Raw genomic sequence first — 21,369 nt, 5'->3', positions numbered from 1 at the left:
ACTCAACGGCTCCGGATGTTGGGGAAGTTCCCGATAGCCTCGGAGAAAAAAAAATCACACAGTTTTATCAAAATTATACAATCATTTCGATTAAGTTATTGGTTTTCTTGTTTAACCAGCCGTTCTTAAAATAAACGAAAATAAAGTGCTGTTAGCGCACCAACTTTGTTTTTTACGTTTTGATAAAAAACTATAAGGCCAGTGGGAAAATAAACTTGGTTTCCGTGATTGCCATTCAATTCAGAATTGAAATCATGTATTTAACGTAATATTTAAAATTTGGCCAAAAATGAAAAAGTGGGAAGGGTATAGCCTTCCATCTTTTGTCAAAATCTGCAAAATACGACATCTCTTGGAATTCGACAAAAGTCACATGGCGTAATCAAAATTAAACGCTGATTTCGACTAAGTTATTGGTTTTTTGTTACACCACCCGTTTTGAAAGAAACGAAAAACAAAATGCTTTTACGCACCAATTTTATTTTTGTTTTTTACGTTTAATTTGAAAACTTTAAAATCAATGGAAATATATGCTTGATCTCCGTGATGATCATTCCATTCTTAATCGAAATCATGTATTTTAAACGTTTTAAACGTAAATAAGTTTTAACGTATTAAACATTACTAAGTCTAAAATTTTGACGAAAATGAAAAATATTATTAGGCGGGAAAAATCTGAAAGGAATGAGGGCGAGTGATGGCTGAGCCATCATGGCTCCTAGTAATCTACAGTATCTAATTCATATACTAATTCATATGATTTTTTCCAAATTTGAAGAGATGTCGGTTTTAGCAAATTTTGACAAAAATCTAATCTATTATCTATGACTCTGCTAGCTATCAACTATGAACCCTGATTTAACCTGAAACCTGATTGCCTGATTTAATCATGCTGAAACGTGAAATGAAAAAGGCAATGTTGCACCGAATTTTGTTTTTGAGATTGATGTTGTCTGCTTAATGGTTTTTTTGAAGTTGTGTTGTTTTTGTTCAAACGAGGTCTATTTATAGATATTCTAGGATTTGCTAGAGCACGAGCAATCCTTGTTGAATTTTTTTTGCCGTTGTAATGGAAGCCCATATAAAATGTTCCTGGTAATTTAGAGCTAAGGGCGGCTTACCAACGTTCAAAAAGTTCATTGCCGTCGAGACAGCTCCACAGTACATAGTCGTCTATTTTCTACTCAAGTAGGTAGGCTATACAAAAAAAATAAAACAAAAATGGAAGTATGCCAAATTGCCAATTGAAAAAAGCATTTAAAGAAAATGTTAAGTTTGCTTTCATTGCCAATTTAGTAAAATATTTTCATAAGAGATTACATTTGGACTCCCATAGATGCACAGGCCTGAAAACTAGAATAGCACAGTATTAGTTCCATTTGTCTCTATCAGTTGTTACAAAGATGGGTGACTGCTGTGAAGAAGTAGTGCAATTTGATCTCTTAGGTACCCAAAGTTTCATAGATTTTTCTTGAGTTCTTCCTAATGGGCATCCTTCTTCTAGACTCTTCAGTTAAAAAAATTGTTAACAAAGCCAAAGCAGTTAGGGAAAAAGCTTATTGCCCATACAGCAAATTTGCAGTAGGAGCTGCAATTTTGTGTGAAGATGGAGCTATAATTGATGGTTGTAATGTTGAAAATGTTTCATATGGTTTAACAATATGTGCAGAAAGGTCTGCCATTTGCAAAGCTATCTCTCAGGGGCAAAAAATTTTCAAGAGTATAGCGATTTGTGCTGAAATGAAAGACAAATTTGTTGGTCCTTGTGGAGCCTGTCGTCAGGTAAATGTCAAAGGCATTTTAAAAGCCCTAGTTGAATGAAAAACCAAGGCTTTATAAGCCTATACCTCCAATTGCTGCTGACAAATTAAAAGATCTTTTATTTATTATGGGTTTTGTATTTCACTCCTAGGTGCTAGCTGAATTCAGTTTAGATATGGACATCTATTTATGTAAGCCAAACAATGAAATTGTTAAAACCACGGTAGGAAAACTACTGCCGCTTTCATTCACCCCAAACTGGGTGTCGTTTTCTTCGTGAATCGATAAAAAAAAACATTAGTATCTCTGTTCATGTTTTGCGATAATAAGTAACATGTTGTAGGTTCACTATGTTTATTGGTTCTGTGCAATAAAGTCACATCAACTAACCAATTTCATTCCCGCAATATTACGGTTGTCCCCCAATGATAAAGGGAACTGAACCTGCAAACAAAGCAGAAAGGTTAAAAAAGAAAAAAAAAAGTTGAAGGAATGAGCATTGTATTCCTTTTTTTTTAAAACTTCAACAATTAACTATTAAAGGAATTTTGAAAAATAAGAATTCCAACTGAATCCACAAAACGCACGAAGCAAAATCGTCCGTAAACGCACAAACTTGATTTTCCTTTTAACCCGGTATTCACCAAAACGGACACCTAAAAAAATTTGGATCTTTATCAACATCCTGAAAACTCCTTAAGCTCGTCTTACCAGCCTATGTAACACTGACACAAATTTTCATGGGAAGTTGCTTGCTGAATCAGAAGTTCCACTTGCCGGTCAATTCCTAGTGTTCCTTCAGTTTCATTAGGAAAGTCTCGCCCAGTCAACTTATCTCGTACACGGCTAACAATAGTCAAGGCGCGTTTGTTTAGTATTTCAGGCTGAGGTCCGTCATTGGCAGTAGCTAAAAAAAAGTTTGGTAAAATAGTGGCAAGTAAAATTATGGCAATAAGAAAAAACAGTATATCATTTATAAATACCTTCTGCTATGTCATTTTTACTTCTACTGATGGCAGCATTCAATACACTGCTTGAATTTGCTGCTGCATTTGCGGTTATTTCCATGCTATCCCCAACATCACCCTAAGTTTTCAAAACTGTTTTGTAATGCACTTATAAGATAAGCTTACGTCCGCAACCATGTACCTGGGCACTATTATTTGACGAAGATTCATGTCTGCTTTTTGACCGTCGAGTGGTTTTCGTATTTGCTACATTATCTACCACCTGAAAAAAATATATATAAAGCGATTAGTAATTATTATTTTGTGGCAATTCAATTAAATGAATACCAATCTCCAATTTAAGAGGGGATCGTATACGAAGGCTTCCAATACAGCCATCAAACTGTCCTTGTTTCCACGGAGAACAGCCATTACCGATTCGCAAGTGCTACGGTAAGTTCCTTCAATTCCAGTCACCTTAAGAGGAATAGATTAAAACATTTCGTTATTATTTATAAAGCGAAGCTAAATTATCGTTTGGGTTACAACCTCCATTGCGTTAACAAGCATGCGGGTCAATCGGAAAGGAATTTTTTCCGGGAACTTTTCTCGAGTCATGGCAACTTCGAAGCAGTCACCAAAGTCTATATGAAGTATCTTGCCACTTAAACGATCTAACATCAGATTGGATGGATGACGATCACCCAACCCAAGAATATATCCAACCATCGACATAACAGCTAGGGATCTTTTGAAAAAATCAATGTCATAATAATCGTTTTTAAAATTATGTAGTTCATAACAACGAGATCAACCTTGTGTATTCGTCTATCGAACCAGACTTCGGATGACGGAGATCGCAACCATAGGATCTTGGCCAAATCATCACCTTGCGTGTGTTCAAGGGCGTGTTCAAACACTTCTACCTTCTGCATGAGGGACAAGTGATCGTAGTCGGGAGCCATCTATGAAACAAGGCAAACGGGTTTACGATAAACGTACAGGAAAAGGATAAAAAAATACGATACAATGCATTATCGTATAACTCACTCGAAGCATTATTCGGTGCTCAATGTTTAGAAGAATTTTTTTCTTCTCCCTATAGTCACGTATTAATGAATGTAAAGTGTCACAGTGCGGAACCCAACCGATTAATCCACTGTTCGTTGATAAGGGAATAACTGCATATCTCTGCATGGATGCAAAACCGGAGAACAAGTGAGCAAGTGAACAAGCGAATTAATTATTATTTTCTATCATATGGAAACTTACTTGAATGGTAAGATTCCGACGGAAGGTCTCCGGATCATGAATTAATAGCGTGTTTACTAAACTGAAAAGTTGCATGACTCTCTCATCTTGTCGGAGATCTTCGTGGCCTTTTAAGAGAAACATGTACTCTTTGCCGTTACTACCAGTGATGCACAGTTTCCTAGGCCTCTGTTTAGAAGTTATAACCTGCAGCGAACTGTTAACTTGCGATATTCTGATTACAGGCTGATTGGGTACATAGCTTCCCGGGATTGCTAGTTCAAGATCTCTGAAAACGGAATGAGAAACAACATTTCATACTCAATTGTTACTGGATGATAAAAAACAAAATAATAATACCGGCACAGGAGTAATTTTGGTGAAACGTATTGAAGTTCCAAGCTCGTAAGTTGAGGCAGCTGTCGTGAAATGCGCCGGAAAACATGGTAGTACAAATCCCATGCTTGGTTAAGATCTCGAACATTCAACGACGTCTTATAACGTCGACACCAATCTTGAGCTTCTAACAGCTCCCGTCCGTAAGCCTGAAAAATAACGAGAAGAGGATATTAGAAGCTGAAACTACGAGCTTTTAAAGTCAATTGTTAACCTGATGAAAAGATGTTTCTTTAAGGGTTTGTGGTCCTCGCTCTAGCATCGCGTGAAGTGGTTCCAGCGTTGCAAACATACCTGTGACGTTCCGCTCACCAAAATAGAGCCGAGAAGCTTCCTCTAACCCTTCATGCCACAATTCGTGCCATAATATGGCTACCCTGATCAATTCTTCACTGACCTACGTGTACAACGAATGTGTTTCTAGTCCAAAAGAAAACTATGTTCCACTCACAAAGTATACGTACCATCACAGCCTGTTGGACAAGAACGGGACTGTGTTCACACATGTTCTTCAAGATTTTGTTCGCAGCGTTATGTCTGGCTTGTAAGGCTGATTTAGAAGCCACTGTCAACGGATAAATCAGGGCCTGTTAAAAAAAAAAAAGAAAAAAAGTTAACCAACCAACCTAGGTACTTGAATGAAAAGTGGAATACCTGAGGATGCGCCTTTCCTATATCCATCAATAGTTGATGGATGAGTCTTCCTACTAATTGGCGTTGCGTGTCAATACGAGCAATAAGTTGTGGAATCACTTGTAACCAGGTATTGACATCAATGGTTCTTATGCCTTCTACAAGTGCCTCATACACCTCTGGCCAATGCCCATAATCAAACCACAACGTTAAGAGACGAAGAGTGTCTTGCAGTGAGCTCCCATGTGACAAAGCAATTGAGCGAAAAAATCCTTGTACAGCAGGTACTGTGTAAGACGATACATGTTGAGCGGTCTGCAGAAATAATAAAAATAATTAATCATTTTAAGAGAAGTTTTAACCGAATTTTATCTTTACCAGTCCACCGCTTGCACTAACATCTCCCATCAACGTATGATTAGCTGAAGTATTTTGCCCTTGATGCTTGTAAAATAGAACTGCTTCAAAATTCATGTAAGCCCAGGAATGCCATGCCTTGTACCTGATGAACGAAATATTTACCAGGAACTTTTAATAAACACGGCAAAAACATACCAAGTTGAGTCATGTTCTGTTGCTGCAGCGTAATACTGAAGAACAGCAGGAATCGATAGTTCGTTGATACCCTGGAGGCATTCCTGCCACTGACCAAGTCGTAAATAACATCTGGAAACGGTATGTGGATGCACCAAACGTTATGAATTCTACGCTTACATTTGTATGATTTTAGTTATACCTGGCTAGTAGTTTTCCCAATTCAACTTGTCGGTCTGGTTCCTCTGGCGTAGACACAGGAGTGGTTGATATTGAGGATAGTGACTGCGGCTGCAGTGAGGCTTGTACAAAATGGTGTAACTGCCTACATACCCAAGCATGAGAGAATTACTGTTCAAGATAAAACAAAGAAACTAAGAGCAAATTACCTGAAAGCCTGCTCTTTTTGATTTGACATCCAAAGATGTTTTGAATACGCATAAGTTACATGAGGATGTAACGTAGGCAACGGGTGGTCAGGATTCAATGAAGGATCAGTACCGAGCAAAGTCACCAGGGTTTTATGTGAGAGTGCCTGTGAGATTCCAACACAAATTTGAAGAACGAACGGATCACGTAATATTGAAAAATACAACGAAATGCTTTACCAGACGGCCAGATTTACGACAAAGCGACGAATACTTTAACCAAGTTCGCATGTCTTCTTCAGGCGAAATGACCAGGGAAGTGTACCTGGATGATTTTTTGCCAATCTTCTACAATTCTCTGACATCCCTGCAAGAAAGAACTCGCATATTAGTAGCGAACTTTAAACAAACTATATGCACGTATGGAACGTTACCTGAAGGCGTTGCCACCATATTTTTCGAATGGGACCTCTTCTTTCCGGAAGAATTTTGTACTGAATGACTTCCTCTAGTTCAGCAAGCATCTGGACTAAGACCATTGCTCCATATGCACGCTGATAGCTTTCGCCCGAAAGCGCCGTCAGTTCGGTGTCCAGGAGGTCACGAGCCGAGTCAATCAGTGTTTGAGCTTGGCTGTATTGCTCCCTGAAATAATAATTATAAAAAAATACACATTAATAAAAATAGTACTTGTCTTACTAATTCCAATTTGCCTACCTGTGAATTGCTAATACGGAACGAAAAAATGCACCATCCTGAGTTTCTTTCGGAATGAAATTTACATATTCCTCCATAGCAGTCCATTTTCCGAGACCCCACGCAGCAGCGGCTGCCATGCGAGCAAATCGGTTCTTGACATCAGCATTTACCTACAACAGAAAACATTTTCATTTCATTTCCTTTTCTGATAGGTAGATGTGAAGGATTACCTGTTTCCAATTCGCTTCAGCCAAAGTGTGTAGTTGTCCCCATTCACACAGTGCTTCTAGACATCGCATTTGACCCAGCACTAATTCTGGTTCCTGTTGTTGTTGGTTAATTTCTTTTTTTCTATAGGCTTCTAATGCTCTTTCCCAATCGTGCAATTTCTCGTGCCATCTCTCCTGAACTCGGATTTCACCTTCATGCTTTTTCATTGCATATTCCAACAGTCCGGCAGCCGCTTCTTTTTGTTGAAGTTTATTGTTGATTGATATAAGTGACTCCAAAACCTTAAGAAAAAAAAAGTTAAATGATGCTCTTAGAAGTGGCAACGAACGAATCGTGCCTGAGCAGTGGGTGATTCGTGAAACTCTGCTTCTTTGTAGTGAAGTGCTTTGGCATACGCTCTGCATTGCATAGCTCTTTGACCAAGCAACTTGGCATCCAAAGGTAAAGGACCCTTTTCACAATGCTCCATAAACTCCGCCAGATTTAGAATAGTTTGGGTAATTTCAGGGAGGTCCGGAACACGGAGTGCTTGTTCCAGGCTTTTAACCAGTTCATTCTGATGCTGCTGGCTTAGCTCCGTCCAACACGATACAAACGCGGCATTAAATAGATCGCGAGGCAATTGAATATAGCTCTGACCTAGTGCCCAGCAAGACCTGTGACAAAAAAAGACATGACTTGTAGTGCAGACTTCATAGGTTCCCATAAGCCCAAGCTTAGAGCTTACCTTAGGGGCGGAGACGGCGATTCCTTGAGCATTTCTGAACTTAACTTTCTAAGCCATTCCTGCCAATCGTCTTTTGAGACTCGCCGCGTTGCTGTCCAAGCTCGTTGCAAATTATTAGCGGCAACGTGTAACTTAGAAAATGGAGTTTAAAATAAATTACTATGTGACCACCAACTTTTTTTTTACGGACATGACAATAATACTCACTCGTTTGACCGCAGTGGTATCCGATGAAATCAACCCTTCTTTCGCTTTAGAATTCCCTCGCCGTTGGCGAGCTGCGGATAAGTCTTCTTCATCGACTGAACCGCCACCCTGGTATTGGTGAGTCGGAAGTGAAAAAAAATAAATAAATAAATAAATGCATTAAAAAAATCGCCCTCGGTGTCATACAGCGAAGGCTTCAACTTACATGTAAAATCTTGGCAACTAACACATCATATCGTTGATGCTGAATTCGATGACGAACCAGGACTTTCTGTACCATGGGTATGAAAATAAGATACTTCTTTCCTAATTGAGCAACTAATGACGCCAAAGTTTCCATGGCAACTGGACGCAATTCGCTGGTGTTCTCAATGCAACGTACTAATGGTTGAATGATGCGTGAAGCAAAATCACTCAAGTCAAGCGTGTCGCTGATGAAATCCACCGTCTCTAGAGCGGTGCGTCGTACATTAATGTTCACATCAATGGCATCAAATAATTTAACAATTGGTGGCAGCAGTAGATGAAGATAGTCTTCCAAATTGCTCCCGAATTTCTGGACCGCCTGAAGTAGTTTACCTACATCGGGAATGATCACAAGTGAAGAAAACCAAATTATTTAAAGAGAAATTTGGATTACCAGTAACGCTGCGGTCCTTGCTGGCATCATGTGTTAACACGCGCAATATTAGTGGAACTAAAAGAGGTAGGTACATCTTAAACTCAGCTCCCAATGCCATAGCTACATGTTCGATTAATAAGATAATCGTTATTTGGAATGGACTATTAACAGTCCAATGCTCTTTCACAAGATCTAAGATCTGATCCAAATATGGGCGAATATGTTGCTTAACAATAGCGATAAGAAATCCAAGTTGCTGGAACAGGAATTCTTTCAGAGAAACCTCCGTTAGTGGGGTAAAACGAACGACATTCACAAAACTAGGGACAACCTATGAAGGAAAAACACGTGAAAATCCAGAAATCACGTTATATGTAAGCGAGTTCACTTACTTGCTTAATGTAAGGAACACATCGAACACCCAACGATTTAAAGATGAACATCACTGCATTAACGACTGTGTTATGATGCTGGGAAAGAGTCTGGTCCTTTACTACACGCATAAGAGTTGCAATTGCGACTGCAGGATAAAATTCTTCTAACGAGGAGTAATTCATGTTGACTAACATTTCGCTTGCCGATGAATCCATAAAAGAGTCTGCATCCCGACCATCCGACATCGACATAACGGCACTTGAGTCGCCCTGTTTTACAGAAGTGTTGGACAGACCGTGCAAGTTCTGTGTTTGGCATTATTATTATTATTTTTTTTTAAACCTGACTATCAATATGACCCAAGTTCATTTTATGTTTGTAAGGATCCAACGCTCCAAGCAAACCCAATACCCTTAAGGTTTCACGGCGAATAGAGACGAGCTGCTCTGTTTTTAAAAAGCTAAGCAGCAGCTCAAGCAATGATGGAAATTCTTGATAGGGCTGAATCACACATCTTAAAAGAGGGAAACGAGAAAACATAAAAATCGATAGAGGTCACTTTCTGAAAAGCTAAGACTGACGATCTTACCCAGTACTTTCGATTAACTGTGCCAAGGTCCACAAAGCTACTTCTCTTTTCGCCGGAAGACTAGAATCAGCCAACATATCCAACAGCAATGGGAGTAGTTCAGGGCTCCAAAGCCTCATTTCACTCTCAGAAACTTGAGCTAAGTCTCCGATTGCAGTGAGAACAGCAATTGTAACTCCGGGATTAGGGTCATTTTCCTTTAATTTTGGGACCAAAACTGAAAAATTGAAAACATTATCGCTATATCATAACAGTATCGCTCTATTTTTACTCTGAGTTGTTACTTTTTAGAATCGGTTCCATATAAGGTTTGATAAGTCTGGGTGCAGAGGAAACCAGGCGGCCAAGCAATCTGGAACTTTGCTCTTTATTCCGACCCATGCCACTATGTTCCAGTTCAGTTAGCAATTGAATTAATAGTTTCCTCAGAGCAGGCATGATGTAGGCTGGATTCATCGAAGACAAATGTCCAATGATGCAAACAGCCATTTCACGGATCTCGAAGACTTCATCATTCAGGGCGACGGTTATGGAGCCGAGGTTTTCTGCAAGCGCCAAGTAGGAAAAGAAATGAGGATCGAGACTTGCGAATACGCAATATCTAACACTGGCGTCAGGATCCGTGATTGCGGCGGTGAGTAGCTTGCTCAAGACTTCGGCTACAGTAGCAGAGACCAACCGAACTCCGCTACTTCTCAGAGGTTTCTTCTTTAACTTTACGGATTCCTGCAGTGCACACTTTAACAATTGGCTGCAAGTCCGTACTGCTTCGAGTCGTATTGCTCTTTGCTCGCTGCACAAAAAGTGATCGGCGCAATGGCGAACGAATTGTAGTAACAGTGGCTGACCTACAAGTAAAATCAAATTTAGAGACAAGTTAAAATCGTTGAAGGACTACCCAAATTTAAAGTACCTTGAAAGTCAAAATTTCCTAACGTTCTCAGCGCTAAAACAGTATTGTTGACGTCGTCTCCAGCCGAAGCTAGGGGTTGAATTGCAACTGGATTGAGTGCCATAAGGTGTTTGGGCATTCCTAAATAGCACAAATTTGGATCGTTGTTAAAATGGAAAACTATATTCTAAAAACTCTAGTTTATAAAAAACTACCTGGGTGGCGAAGCGGTTGATGCATCAAAACCAATGAAAGCATCCGCAGCAGTCCTTCAGCAATATCCTTCTTAAGAAGAGGTATTCTCAATGCCAGTTCACGTAGACATGTTGTCAAGGCAGGGCTCAGCCCAACGGAGAGCATGGGATCCAGCAGTTCCTTGAATTCGGTTGTTAAATGAGAACGCCCTAAGGCCCGGCCAAGCAAACTCAGGCAGACAAAAACAGCAACGTCGGGAGGGGTGGAGCGCTTTTTTGTAGATGGGTCCTAGTTATGGTGGCGATTGAGATTTTACTAAGAGGCACTCTAAACTCAGTTGATTAGTAGCTGTACCTTGCTCTGAGGTAACGTGGTACGAATATAGTTAATGATACCCGGCAGATATTTTGCAATATCTCCTTCAATACAAACAGCTATGTAGCCAATAGTGATCAAGGCAAGTTGGTTTTTTTCTTTCCGGTTTACGCATGTCATCAGGTAGCCCATGGTGGTATTTAAATACCTTGAGAAGAAAAAGCAAGTAGCTAGTTTAGAAGAGAACAGAATATTTTTAGGATGGTAGCAATAAATTAAAATATGTATATTTTTTTATAAGATAAATAGATCCTGATGCCACCATCCCCTCCTCCGTAAAGAAAATGCACATAAATACCTATCGGAAAAGCGCGTTCGATCGTAAGCAGCCAACCTTGGTAGAATTCCCATTAAGGCTGCCTGTACATGGACACTTTTCGAGATGCTGTGTCGAAGCGTGTTGGCACAAATGTCATCAAAATGATCAGCGGTCAACTGACGGCAAGCAGCACTTTCTACTATAGGGTACTATTACAATTTAAAAAGTAAAACGATTAGTCGCACAGATGCTAATGAAAAACGATGTAGCATCTCACCTGCTGAGGTGCAACAATCGACAGCGGTGACACAGCACTACCTATCCTCGATTGAGCAACATGTCCCGGTAACAGGCGCAAGTTGTTGTAGAGCGAGGGAGTGTTGATCAGTTCAACTGCCCCGTTGGGCAACACTCGAGATGTGGTAGAAATTAGACTATCCTATGATGAAAATAAAAATAAAATTCGCGATGTTTACATTCATCCTGCCACGGAACGTTTAATCTGTTCAACCTGAACAGTTTGTGAATGAAGCGAATTCAATTGTTCTAATTCAGCAAGGAGTCGTTCGCCTTCTGCATTCGAACAACGTAAGAGTTCTTGAAGAACCAGAAGTGAGCCATGGGCCCTATCATCTTTTGTTAGCCCTTTGTCTTTGGCCAACGGTTCCTCGAAACCTTGTTGGGCCTCATCAAAGCACTGCTTATACCTAATAGAAAAAAGGTTTGCCAACTACACAGAACATAGAAGCTTATTTGGTTCGTTCAATACCAAGTAGGCTTTTGCGCTTCTTTAGTTTCTCGCTGAGAGGTCACGACTAAAGCAGAACGTAAAGCGGTAACTGCACCTTCACGGATCATTAGTTTAGAGTCCCGTACGGCATAAAAAATGACATCAAAAAAAGTCTGAACTTGTTGAAAAAAGAAAGTGGGGGTGGATAAAGCCAATTCTCGTAAGACCAATACCTAAGAAACAAAGGTTACAGGATTTGGATGATGCGAATTGATCTTGTGTTGAACTTACCGCCGCATGCCTGCGGCCTTCATTTCTCTCGCCGCTGAGCCATTCGAAAGCACGTTTCACTTCAAATTCCACGTATTCAGCTGTATAGCTTCCTGACACCTGGATACACACAAAGTTTTGATAAGCAGAAAGTTAATTTAGAATACATTTTGGTTAGATAAGAAAACTTACTAAAGTCAATTTTCCAAGTGCCCTTGCAGTTAGTTCCATGACAACAACATCTTGGGAAGGGAGTAAGTTCTTCAAATAATTAGCAAACCTAGTCATCCTGGCATTGGTATTTCCAACATCTACTTGAAGTAAACTAACTATAGCCAGAATGCCACCTTTTTTTTCATTTACATCTGAGCTGGAGACCATGTCAAATATATGGTGATTTAAATCATCCACAAATGAAATGACATCTTCTTGTAATGCCTCTCTCAATTCAGATGTCACCTGAAAAAATTGTGTGTAAGATTGTTAACTAACATCTTTATTCGGCAAATTCATTTTCTTACATAATGGTGTAAATCTCGAGCAGCCTTCAACCTTGAATCTTCATTTCGAGATTTAAGCCCACTGATGAACTGTTGCATTATTGCAGCTGCCATTATTTATGCTAAAGAGGAACCTTACTTACTTTACAAAGAATTGTTAATAGAATCAATTTCAGATCAGCCACATTGTAAAGTGGGAACAAGTAAAAGTTATCAATTGTCAACAAACCAACATACTCTCTAGAAAAAAAATGTTGCTATGACGCAGCCGTTAGTTCCATTTATCAACAAACAAAACGAAAGAAAAAAAGGTTTTTTTTTTTTTTGGTTTTTTTTGTTTTGTTTTCTTTACAATTTTTTAGGTAGACAACTAGAAGTAAATTTACCGGACGCAACCATAACAACAAACTTCACAAAATAAAAGACATCTGACGGGAACTGTAAAATACCTTTTGATACAAATAGCCATACCCAGATGTCTCGCCGACACAATGAGCCCTCTAGCAGTGCCTCTAGTGGCAACTTTTGTTTTTGGAGTTTGGACTTCGTTTCGTTTTCAATCACTTTAAGCAGACGATAACTAATTCCGATTTCTCTAACTACATCCGTATTTATATTATGGTAAAATTTTACTAGAAAAATTGTCAAAAACTTTCAAATCCTTTGGTGATCCATTTTCTGTTTCATGCACCCTAAAAATAATTGAAAAAATGGAGATAATACTTCATGTTTAAAAATTGGAATCCCCTTTGGATGTCATGTTCAAATTTACTTTCCATTGACAAGCTAAAAATGGGACAATGCTTATGTTGTGATGAAAAAGATGGGGAAATACCCTCACTTTCAGTGCCTCCACCAGAAACTGCCAGTCTCCCAAGCCCACTACAACCTAATATTTCAGTTGATAGAGATAGAAGTTTTCCTTCTCATGTTATACCAGCATCTGAAGCCTCACACTTGAGACGAATGCTACCCCACATTGACAGTCTTGTGTTGCAGACTTTAGCTGTCATTGGAAACTTAGTTGAAAAGTATTTCTCTTTCACTGGTATTATATAGTTGTTTATTTATAAATTATTCTCTATTTTTTCAGTGACCAAGAAACACCTCCCTCAATGCTTCGATTGCAAGCACTTTCAAATAAAGGTCATGGTTGGTTGCTTGTTCTACATTCCATGGTTAATGTAATACCCATTAATGAGCCACTTGGACCTGCTGTCATCACTCTGGTACTAGATGACTGTGCCTTACCAGCAAAGGTTTGTGTTCCTGTTGAGTTTAATGTGTGGCTGTGAATAAAGAGAGCTTTCATTTAACTGGAAAACTTCATTTTTTCTAGGATTCCATAACCAAAGTTCCCCGGATGTTTTGGTTGTCAGCTAAAGCTAGTAAAAGGGGTAGATCAGACCCAAATCGCCATAGAAACATCTGTATCGCTCTAGGCTGCATCGCTGAAAAACTTGCCGGCCCTACGAGTGTTGCATTGTTAACAGATAGCACATTGGATTACCTTATTGCAAACCTGGTATATCCGGTAAAGTCTGCTCATATTTTGTTTGTAATTAACAATTTTATCCATGTAGGATCCATTACACCACCCATCAGTAGTGCTGTTTTCATTAATTGCCCTTGAGAAATTTGCTCAAACAAGTAATACGAGGTGTTACATTATTTTTTAAGTTTGCCTTAATACTCTCCTTCTCTTTAGGTGAAAACAAGATTGCTCTTAACAAGCGCTTCCACCAGGAAACGCAACATCCACTTCTAGTACTGGAAAAATGGAAATCGGCTGACGATTATATGAAACGGCAAGTTGGCTTCTGCTCAGAATGGTGTCTCGATAATTTATGTAAGTTTGTTATTTCCCAAATTCCGTCAGCATGTGCATTGATCTATTAATTTGGGTATCAGTTGTGAGCGAGGGCCGATCTTTCACATACGAACGCACAGACACAAGTGCTATAAATGTAATGCTTAATAGTCAAGATGTTAGCGAATACCTCAAAATTGCAGCGAATGGTCTAGAAGCCCGTTGCGATGCTTCGTCATTCGAAAGTGTCCGTTGTACGTATCAGGCGGATGCCGGGTATCTGGTATTATGAAGCATTGATTGTCACACCCGGAATAATGCAAATTGGTTGGGCTACGAAATCTAGCAAATTTCTGAATTACGTGAGTATTTTTTTTCTTTCTATAGAAATCAAGAATTCTTTTTCATTTTCCGAATTTCATTTTCTCTAGGAAGGCTATGGTATTGGCGATGACGAGTATTCTATTGCTTATGATGGCTGTCGCAACTTGATTTGGTATGAAGCTGAATCAATACCACATACGCTTCAGCAATGGAAACCTGGAGATATTCTCGGTTGTCTATTGAATATCGATCGAGAGGAAGTGATATTCTCATTGAATGGGGTTGCACTCGGCCCTAATTCGCAGCTTTTCAAATCTGCCAAGTAAGTTCGGTGCCGCAAAAAATTCGAAAGTCATACCAAGTCTAATAGTTACTATATCTCTTCTGAACTGTAGAAGTGGCTTCTTTGCCGCAGCAAGCTTTATGTCGTTTCAGCAGTGCGAATTCAATTTCGGCAGCAAACCATTTCATTTTGCACCTAGTGGAATTGTCGTATGTGCTTTTAACGACCATGCACTGTTGACTCCAGAGCAAAAAATAATATTACCGAGGTTCCGTGATTCAAATGATAATTTTTTTTTTTTACTTTTACAATAATTTGGCAACTTGTTTGTTCAACTTTTCTTAGATCAAAGAAGTTAGAGCAATTGAGGCTTACCAACATCCACGAAGATTCTTGCTCATTATGCTGCGATGCACCAGCAGTCATAACGCTTTTACCATGTCGTCACCAGTAAGCCTCCTAGCATTTGACCGTTTTTATGCTTTTATTAAAATTTGTTTTCTGCTATGACAGAGGATATTGCAGTGGCTGCGCGAGGCAGTTGGAATCTTGTCCACTTTGTCGCTCGTCAATCCAAGAACGAGCTGTTCTAAGTTCTTAAGGGAAACCTTAAATTATAATTTTTTTAAACTTTCAAATAGAGGGGCTTCTTGTCAACTTCATGTTGTGTACTTGTCAACGTCCACAAGGATCGAAAATCCTTTGATTCCCTGTTTTGAAGTACTCCTCTCCTGCTTGTTGTGATATTGATATACCGTTGATAATATCGTAATACTTTTGATTATATAACAGTAAAATGTACATGTATATTTGAGGAAGTGAAATACTTATTGGCTGATTGATTCGATAGCTGTTGATTGTTTTGTCTTGTCGTTCGGCTTCGTTACGTGAATTTAATTTGATCTGCATTTGCATCTAGGTCCACTTATAAACCATAACGAATTCTAAGGAATACACTTGGATATGTCTCAAGCCCGATACCTCCTGAGCTTCAATCAAACTTTAGATTATTTATTTCAAACAATAAATCATTTTTACTCTCAGTATTACACTGGATCGAGTAGACACTCGCATTAGACAGCTTACGGAATATTTACTTCCTCTCCACCTACCTTCAGACTGATACCCGTTAGGTCAACAGTCGCTCTGTGAATTATCATATCTTGGCATCCCTGCGAATTTGAAGCGAAATCAATCAGATGTACAATTTTCAGTAAGATATTAGACGTTCACTAGTTTACCTCGATAGACGTAACGCTGCTTTCTACTCTGCTCCTGTCTTCAGGCCGCTTAAGGAAGCCATAGTAAAACCCTCCACCTATGATGCCGGAATTGCGTTGAAACCTTATTTCCACAGTCTGAAAGACACTGATGATTCAAAATAACAAACCTCCTGCTCCTGCTAGACTCTGCCCATAAACGAAATCTGACAATGCATGCATCATATTTTTAACCATTTGGGGTTCGCATCCTGGCGCGATCAATTTTTTATGTTTCCAGTAATTATCCACTGCACCACATAACTCGTCGATATTACCTATTAAGAATTCGTTTACATTTACAGTTACATTCTATATGGTTAACGAGTTACCTTGGAGAATAGCATTTTTACATGCATAAGAATTTTCAATCAGCCGATTGAAGCAATCGGTTGTTGCTTCCTCGCGAGCATACCACATTCGAATCACATTCTGAAGCAAGTTTTTGGCAAGTCTGACCTTTCCTGTATGAACTAGAAGCAGACGGTGATCCATGAATTTGACGGTCCTGTTTTTTTAACCACGGAAAAAAAGGAATTAGTTTATTTATTTAATTGGTAAAAAAATGTTTATAAACTGTTTTTTTTTTCTCTTGTTTTCTTTTATAAACAATTTAAAGTAACAACTTACTGTTCTGAAAGTTGGATCTTCTCGACATGAACCTGCACATTTGGATCAGCAAAAGAATTACCTCTGTTGCAACCTCCCATCACGCCAGCTACCTAGAAAAACCTCTTGCACAGCTAATCCACAAAATACTGATATACAAATTGTACCTGATCCTGCCATCCACCTCCTGTTGTTAAGAGCTGTTCGATATGCAAAACCTAATTCAATTTAAAAAATACGAAAAAACTAGTAGAAAACATTCGGATCACTTTGCAACAAGAACGGACGAAGAAGGAAGTTTTGATTTTACCGCATGAATAAGATGTGAACGGTTGAACTTGTATCCCATTACATGATAAATGACCGCTAGCAATGCCGAAGCTAGAATACTGCTGGTACCCAATCCGGAACCAGTAGGTAATTTAGACCAGCAATGCAATTCCAAACCACTGCCCAAGGTCTAGGTGAGTAGGGAAATTAAGACATACTGGATTAATACGAAAGAAGTCGAAAACAACTGCTACCAATATTTGGAATAATGTAACTAGGGCACATCTACCTTTTCAAGCTGCTGCGACAAATCATGACGACAACCTCCTTGTACTACACCAGCGCAAATTAAAGCTGCCTTTAAAAGGGCCCCGGGTGCAGTTGGATTATTATAGTCCATTAATTGGTCAATCGAAGAAATAACCAGTGGTTCCGACTGACCCTCAGAAACTAACACAAGTTGAAATTTTTCGAGTCTTCTTCCTCGAGCTCCAATTGGTTTCTGTTACGAAAAACAAAGCAACAAGCAAAACCAAACAAACAAACAAAAGAACGTACAGAGAAAAAAAATGACAAAAACAACAAAAAAATAAAATAATAATAAATAAAAAATAATAACAATAATAAATAATATAAAAAATAATAAATAAAAAAACAGAGCAAAAAGAAAACAAAACTAGTAATAAAGGATTGTACCTCTCCATTAACCAGGATCGCAACATTAACAACGCTGCCACCAATTTCGTAACAAATCGGAGGAGTATCAGACCTTTACACGCAATTTTGAAATGATTCATAAGAGACTTGATTCAGGTTTTAAAATATATACGCACCAGCCCCCAGAAAGATCAAGTCTAGCTGGACATTCCGATTCGACCCATTCACCTGCGAAATCAAATGAAATGACAATCACTTTGCATTATTTTGCTTTGCTTTTGTCATCTTGACACGTTAAAGTAGTACCAACAGAAGGCCTGTTTGTAATGGAAATGTCACAGTTCTTGACCATATGATTTTGCACACTTTTGACAGTTTCACGTGTGAGAATATGGACGGTGCGGTCATAGTGACGTGCCGCACGGATCAAAAGTTCCGGAGTTCCTAACCATTTAGTCCGTTCATGAGCTAGGGCAAGGACGGCATCATGCAAGGAGTGCTATTTAAGGAAGCAGTAATTTCATGCTAAAGATTCTTAAAAAATTTATTGATTTCTCACCTCTAAAAGGCGAAAGGCCGGAATCCATTCCTTATTGGTGGCAGGGCCGTTGCGTACACCACTAAGAGAGCCAGCTTTCGATGCCAGTAGGTCAGCGATAGCAGCTAATATTCGTGGAAAATCACGTCTTTCACTTTCTAATGCGGCTTGGTCCAGAGCGCTGAGCAAAGAGTCGGTCCAGTTTTCTACGAAAAATATAATTCTGTAAAAAGGTAAGGGTGTTGATGTCGTAATCGAAAAGCTAACTCCAGTTTTTCTTTTTTCCTGCGCACTGACATCATGTTATAAGCTAACTGCTGAAACATCCAACTGCCACGTACCAGCACAAGCCCGACGAAAATAAGGAGCTAATGAACCCGGCCAGCGAGAAATCGATCCTAAAATGGCGGTGGTGTTGATCAATCTAAGATTGCGAAGAGCAGCTTCTGGGTCACATAGTTGGTAAAAATCTTCCATCGAATATCTCTTGCTGTTACGCCAGCTCTCGAGTCGAGACTCTGTAACGCCATCGATATCTTGAAGCCAGAGAAGATCTTTCCAGCTATTTACGTCTTTGGTCAAGGGAAAAAGTCGTGCGGTCATAAGTGAATGAACACCAATATCTGGTGCCCATACGTCCTTTGGTTCAATGCCTTTCCGTAAGAAAAATCCAGACCAATCCATGCCAAAGACAGTTGCGCGTGGATGGCTGCATTCTAGAATTGGGATGTCCACAGCCGAAAAAAGAGATCTTCCCAATTTTATTTCCTTGCCTAGGCGAATCCAGTATCCAATCATACAGACGTTGTCATTCAAATAAAACTCGGGTATCTAGAAATAAAAAAATACCGTAAAGAATTTCACGGAAAACACAATTAAATAAAACTTTAAAACAAGTACCTCGTCCATGTCTACTTTCGTATTCAGTAAGTAGGCCCTTCCTGCAAATCGCAAAAACCTATCTGGTTGGACAGATTGAATGGAAGATGAAATCATTAACAACTCATTGTCGTACAAGTTTGACTCGATCACGCTGTTTATGCACACGGCTGGCGCATTTTGTTTAATTGAGCAATTTAGAACTGCCGGCTGATCTGTAGACGCAGGAAATAGGGAATCCCGACGCAATATTTTCCCCAGTGGAAGAGCGGTCCAGTTAACAAAGTTTAACTGGTGAAGAGGAGATGCACATAGTTGAAATTCATGAAGTTCCTCCCAAAGCATTGATCTGAAGAAAAAGAGAAAAAAAATGCAACAAGAAGGGGATGTCAAAAACTTATAATGTTGAAGAGAAGATGTACTTTTAACTAAACTGACCTAGCTTTAACTTTGTCTCCATCATTTGTAATGCCAATAATGTTATCACGTAACTGGTTCATACCACCAGACAAATAAGCATTTTTGTCTTTAACCCAAAGAGGTCCAAGCAGGTCATAAAACAAAGACAACTGAAAATAAGAAACAAAGAGTCCAACTATTAATACCAATGAACAATTACACCTTACCAAACCATTATGATAAGGTATCTACCAAGGTTTACCTGTAATATCTGGTTTCCGTTATCCTCGCCAAAATATGTACAGCGATGAAAAGGACACTTGCTGCTCAAAGAAAGCAACCTCGTTGCAATCGTCGATTTCAGATAGACGATTCCGCTATTTATATTTAGTTTCAATTCTGTGGGATTTTCGTCTGGCAAAAGAAATGAAAGGGAATCCACTATTCCCTCCTCCTGCTTCCTCAAGTTCACTGAGTCACAATAAATTGCATCCCCATGTTGACACTGCAGGGTTATCACTAGAGCATCCGGTGAAGGAATAGGCCAATTAAAGGGCTCTTTTGTATAACCAGAAAGAATCAAATCAGTTGAAGCAACCCATACTCCAGGAGATGCCTTTTCCTTCAACTGAAGTCAAATAATAACTAATCTGGAACATTATTTTCCTTTGATTTACATTACAAATACCTGATGGCATATATTCGTAATGAATTCAAGATATGTTTCCAATCCTGATCCATTTTTATTCTTATTCTGTGTTGGCAAAACAGCAGTGCCATTAGGCCAATAACAAAATGGGTTTTTTGTTGACCTTCCATGATGAACAATCAAGATGTGTGATTCAGCCAGGATTTCACCAAATGTTCCTCCCTACATGTTTTAACAGTAAAAAAAACCCCAATAAGCTAGAATGGGGTAAAAAAAAACATGAAACAATAAAAAATCAATAATACATTTTGAAAGTCTCTAATGTTGTTGAGCCTTTCCAGCGTAACCAACAAGGCATTAAGAGTTGCTTCTCCATCACCCTCAGTACCTCTAGGATCTGGTGAAATTACACATAACTGTGAATTCAATAGGCTTTGACTGTTTAGGATAGATAATTCTTCATTAATGGCAGATGCCCATGTAGCATCTCTGCACGTTACAGTAACACATGTCCACATCACGAACGGGTTTAATATGCAAGTCCTTCTTTTGTATAAGTTTAATCACACATACACTGTAGATAGCAAAAGGAATGGAATGGATTGATATTATATAAAAACTGGTATTGACGACATATATAATAAGAATTGATTATATACACATGCAGATAAAATTACAGGAGATACGTGGATAATTAGAGACGTGAAGACGCAACGTGGTGACGTCTATCTACTGTGATCGTTTACTAACAAACGCTACTGGCGGTCGATTTTTAAACTCAAATTCAATGGTCGCACAAATTACTTCTGCTATGAATCCGGAGTTACCACCGAAGATTTAAAATAGGCATTACAATAACAATCAACAAAAATGACAACCTTCCGAAAGCTAATTCCACACAGGCTCTCAATAAATACAACAAGTGTGTAGTCGGACGTGTGAGTGGGACTGTGTGCGACAGTGTGAGCTGTGAGGTAGGTAGGACCATGGTGACCACGATGTAACAGGACTATGTAAATGTGTGTGTTACCGACCTGATACCTACCGCTCGTGTGAAAGTGTGTTACATGTGTTCATGTCACTTGTCAGTGTGTGTGTGTATGTGTGTGTGTGTGTGTGTTTGTGTGTGTG

The 21,369-nt window shown here is 39.1% G+C and overlaps 4 protein-coding genes across 12 annotated transcripts; 2 read left to right on the top strand and 2 right to left on the bottom strand.

Moving 5' to 3' along the window:
- Positions 1-958: 958 nt before the first annotated feature.
- LOC116925054 (cytidine deaminase) lies at positions 959-2,154 on the top strand. Of its 2 annotated transcripts, none has more exons than XM_032931685.2 (4): positions 959-1,188; positions 1,337-1,446; positions 1,505-1,782; positions 1,913-2,154. In XM_032931685.2, the coding sequence occupies exons 2-4, from the start codon at positions 1,404-1,406 to the stop codon at positions 2,039-2,041; spliced, it is 450 nt and encodes a 149-aa protein (XP_032787576.1). In that variant the 5' UTR covers positions 959-1,188; positions 1,337-1,403; the 3' UTR covers positions 2,042-2,154. The 2 variants fall into 2 exon arrangements, with proteins under 2 accessions (XP_032787576.1, XP_032787569.1); XM_032931678.2 differs by having other exon boundaries at positions 959-1,192.
- Positions 2,155-2,245: 91 nt separating this feature from the next.
- On the bottom strand, positions 2,246-12,943 carry LOC116924921 (serine/threonine-protein kinase mTOR). The gene is given in 41 exon segments (XM_045170980.1): positions 2,246-2,417; positions 2,473-2,668; positions 2,745-2,847; positions 2,911-2,991; positions 3,057-3,185; positions 3,258-3,465; positions 3,528-3,673; positions 3,759-3,899; positions 3,981-4,248; positions 4,320-4,504; positions 4,570-4,752; positions 4,820-4,942; positions 5,010-5,303; positions 5,367-5,490; positions 5,544-5,654; positions 5,725-5,847; positions 5,912-6,057; positions 6,131-6,208; positions 6,210-6,257; positions 6,325-6,535; positions 6,608-6,759; positions 6,820-7,101; positions 7,158-7,476; positions 7,548-7,678; positions 7,755-7,862; positions 7,960-8,333; positions 8,395-8,707; positions 8,769-9,020; positions 9,094-9,265; positions 9,341-9,557; positions 9,625-10,188; positions 10,254-10,373; positions 10,448-10,715; positions 10,782-10,950; positions 11,101-11,270; positions 11,339-11,500; positions 11,573-11,768; positions 11,831-12,024; positions 12,083-12,181; positions 12,254-12,520; positions 12,583-12,943. Coding segments are annotated over 41 exon segments (7,536 nt in total). The 5' UTR covers positions 12,676-12,943; the 3' UTR covers positions 2,246-2,401.
- Positions 12,944-13,094: 151 nt separating this feature from the next.
- Positions 13,095-15,827, top strand: LOC116924980 (RING finger and SPRY domain-containing protein 1). Its single transcript, XM_032931613.2, is given in 11 exon segments — positions 13,095-13,592; positions 13,655-13,820; positions 13,901-14,086; positions 14,145-14,211; positions 14,270-14,410; positions 14,473-14,645; positions 14,647-14,733; positions 14,803-15,017; positions 15,091-15,246; positions 15,324-15,428; positions 15,492-15,827. Coding segments are annotated over 11 exon segments (1,689 nt in total). The 5' UTR covers positions 13,095-13,287; the 3' UTR covers positions 15,580-15,827.
- On the bottom strand, positions 15,607-21,266 carry LOC116924933 (L-fucose kinase). 8 transcript variants are annotated; one of them, XM_032931557.2, is made up of 19 exons: positions 20,544-21,207; positions 20,278-20,460; positions 19,852-20,217; positions 19,629-19,759; positions 19,212-19,539; positions 18,653-19,142; positions 18,333-18,517; positions 18,080-18,272; positions 17,950-18,001; positions 17,813-17,885; positions 17,406-17,618; positions 17,157-17,306; positions 17,014-17,064; positions 16,868-16,959; positions 16,570-16,745; positions 16,369-16,515; positions 16,220-16,296; positions 16,029-16,150; positions 15,607-15,967 (listed from the first exon to the last, which is right to left on the bottom strand). In XM_032931557.2, the coding sequence occupies exons 1-18, from the start codon at positions 20,754-20,756 to the stop codon at positions 16,061-16,063; spliced, it is 3,210 nt and encodes a 1,069-aa protein (XP_032787448.2). In that variant the 5' UTR covers positions 20,757-21,207; the 3' UTR covers positions 15,607-15,967; positions 16,029-16,060. The 8 variants fall into 8 exon arrangements, 7 of the variants coding, with proteins under 7 accessions (XP_032787448.2, XP_032787437.2, XP_032787465.2 ...); XM_032931546.2 differs by having other exon boundaries at positions 15,607-15,962; XM_032931574.2 differs by lacking the exon at positions 15,607-15,967 and having other exon boundaries at positions 15,974-16,150; positions 20,544-20,812; positions 21,117-21,266.
- Positions 21,267-21,369: the final 103 nt, after the last annotated feature.

The sequence above is a fragment of the Daphnia magna genome, linkage group LG1 (assembly GCF_020631705.1).
Source record: "Daphnia magna isolate NIES linkage group LG1, ASM2063170v1.1, whole genome shotgun sequence".
NCBI lineage: Eukaryota > Metazoa > Arthropoda > Branchiopoda > Diplostraca > Daphniidae > Daphnia > Daphnia magna.
This window is presented reverse-complemented; position numbering and strand designations above follow the sequence as displayed.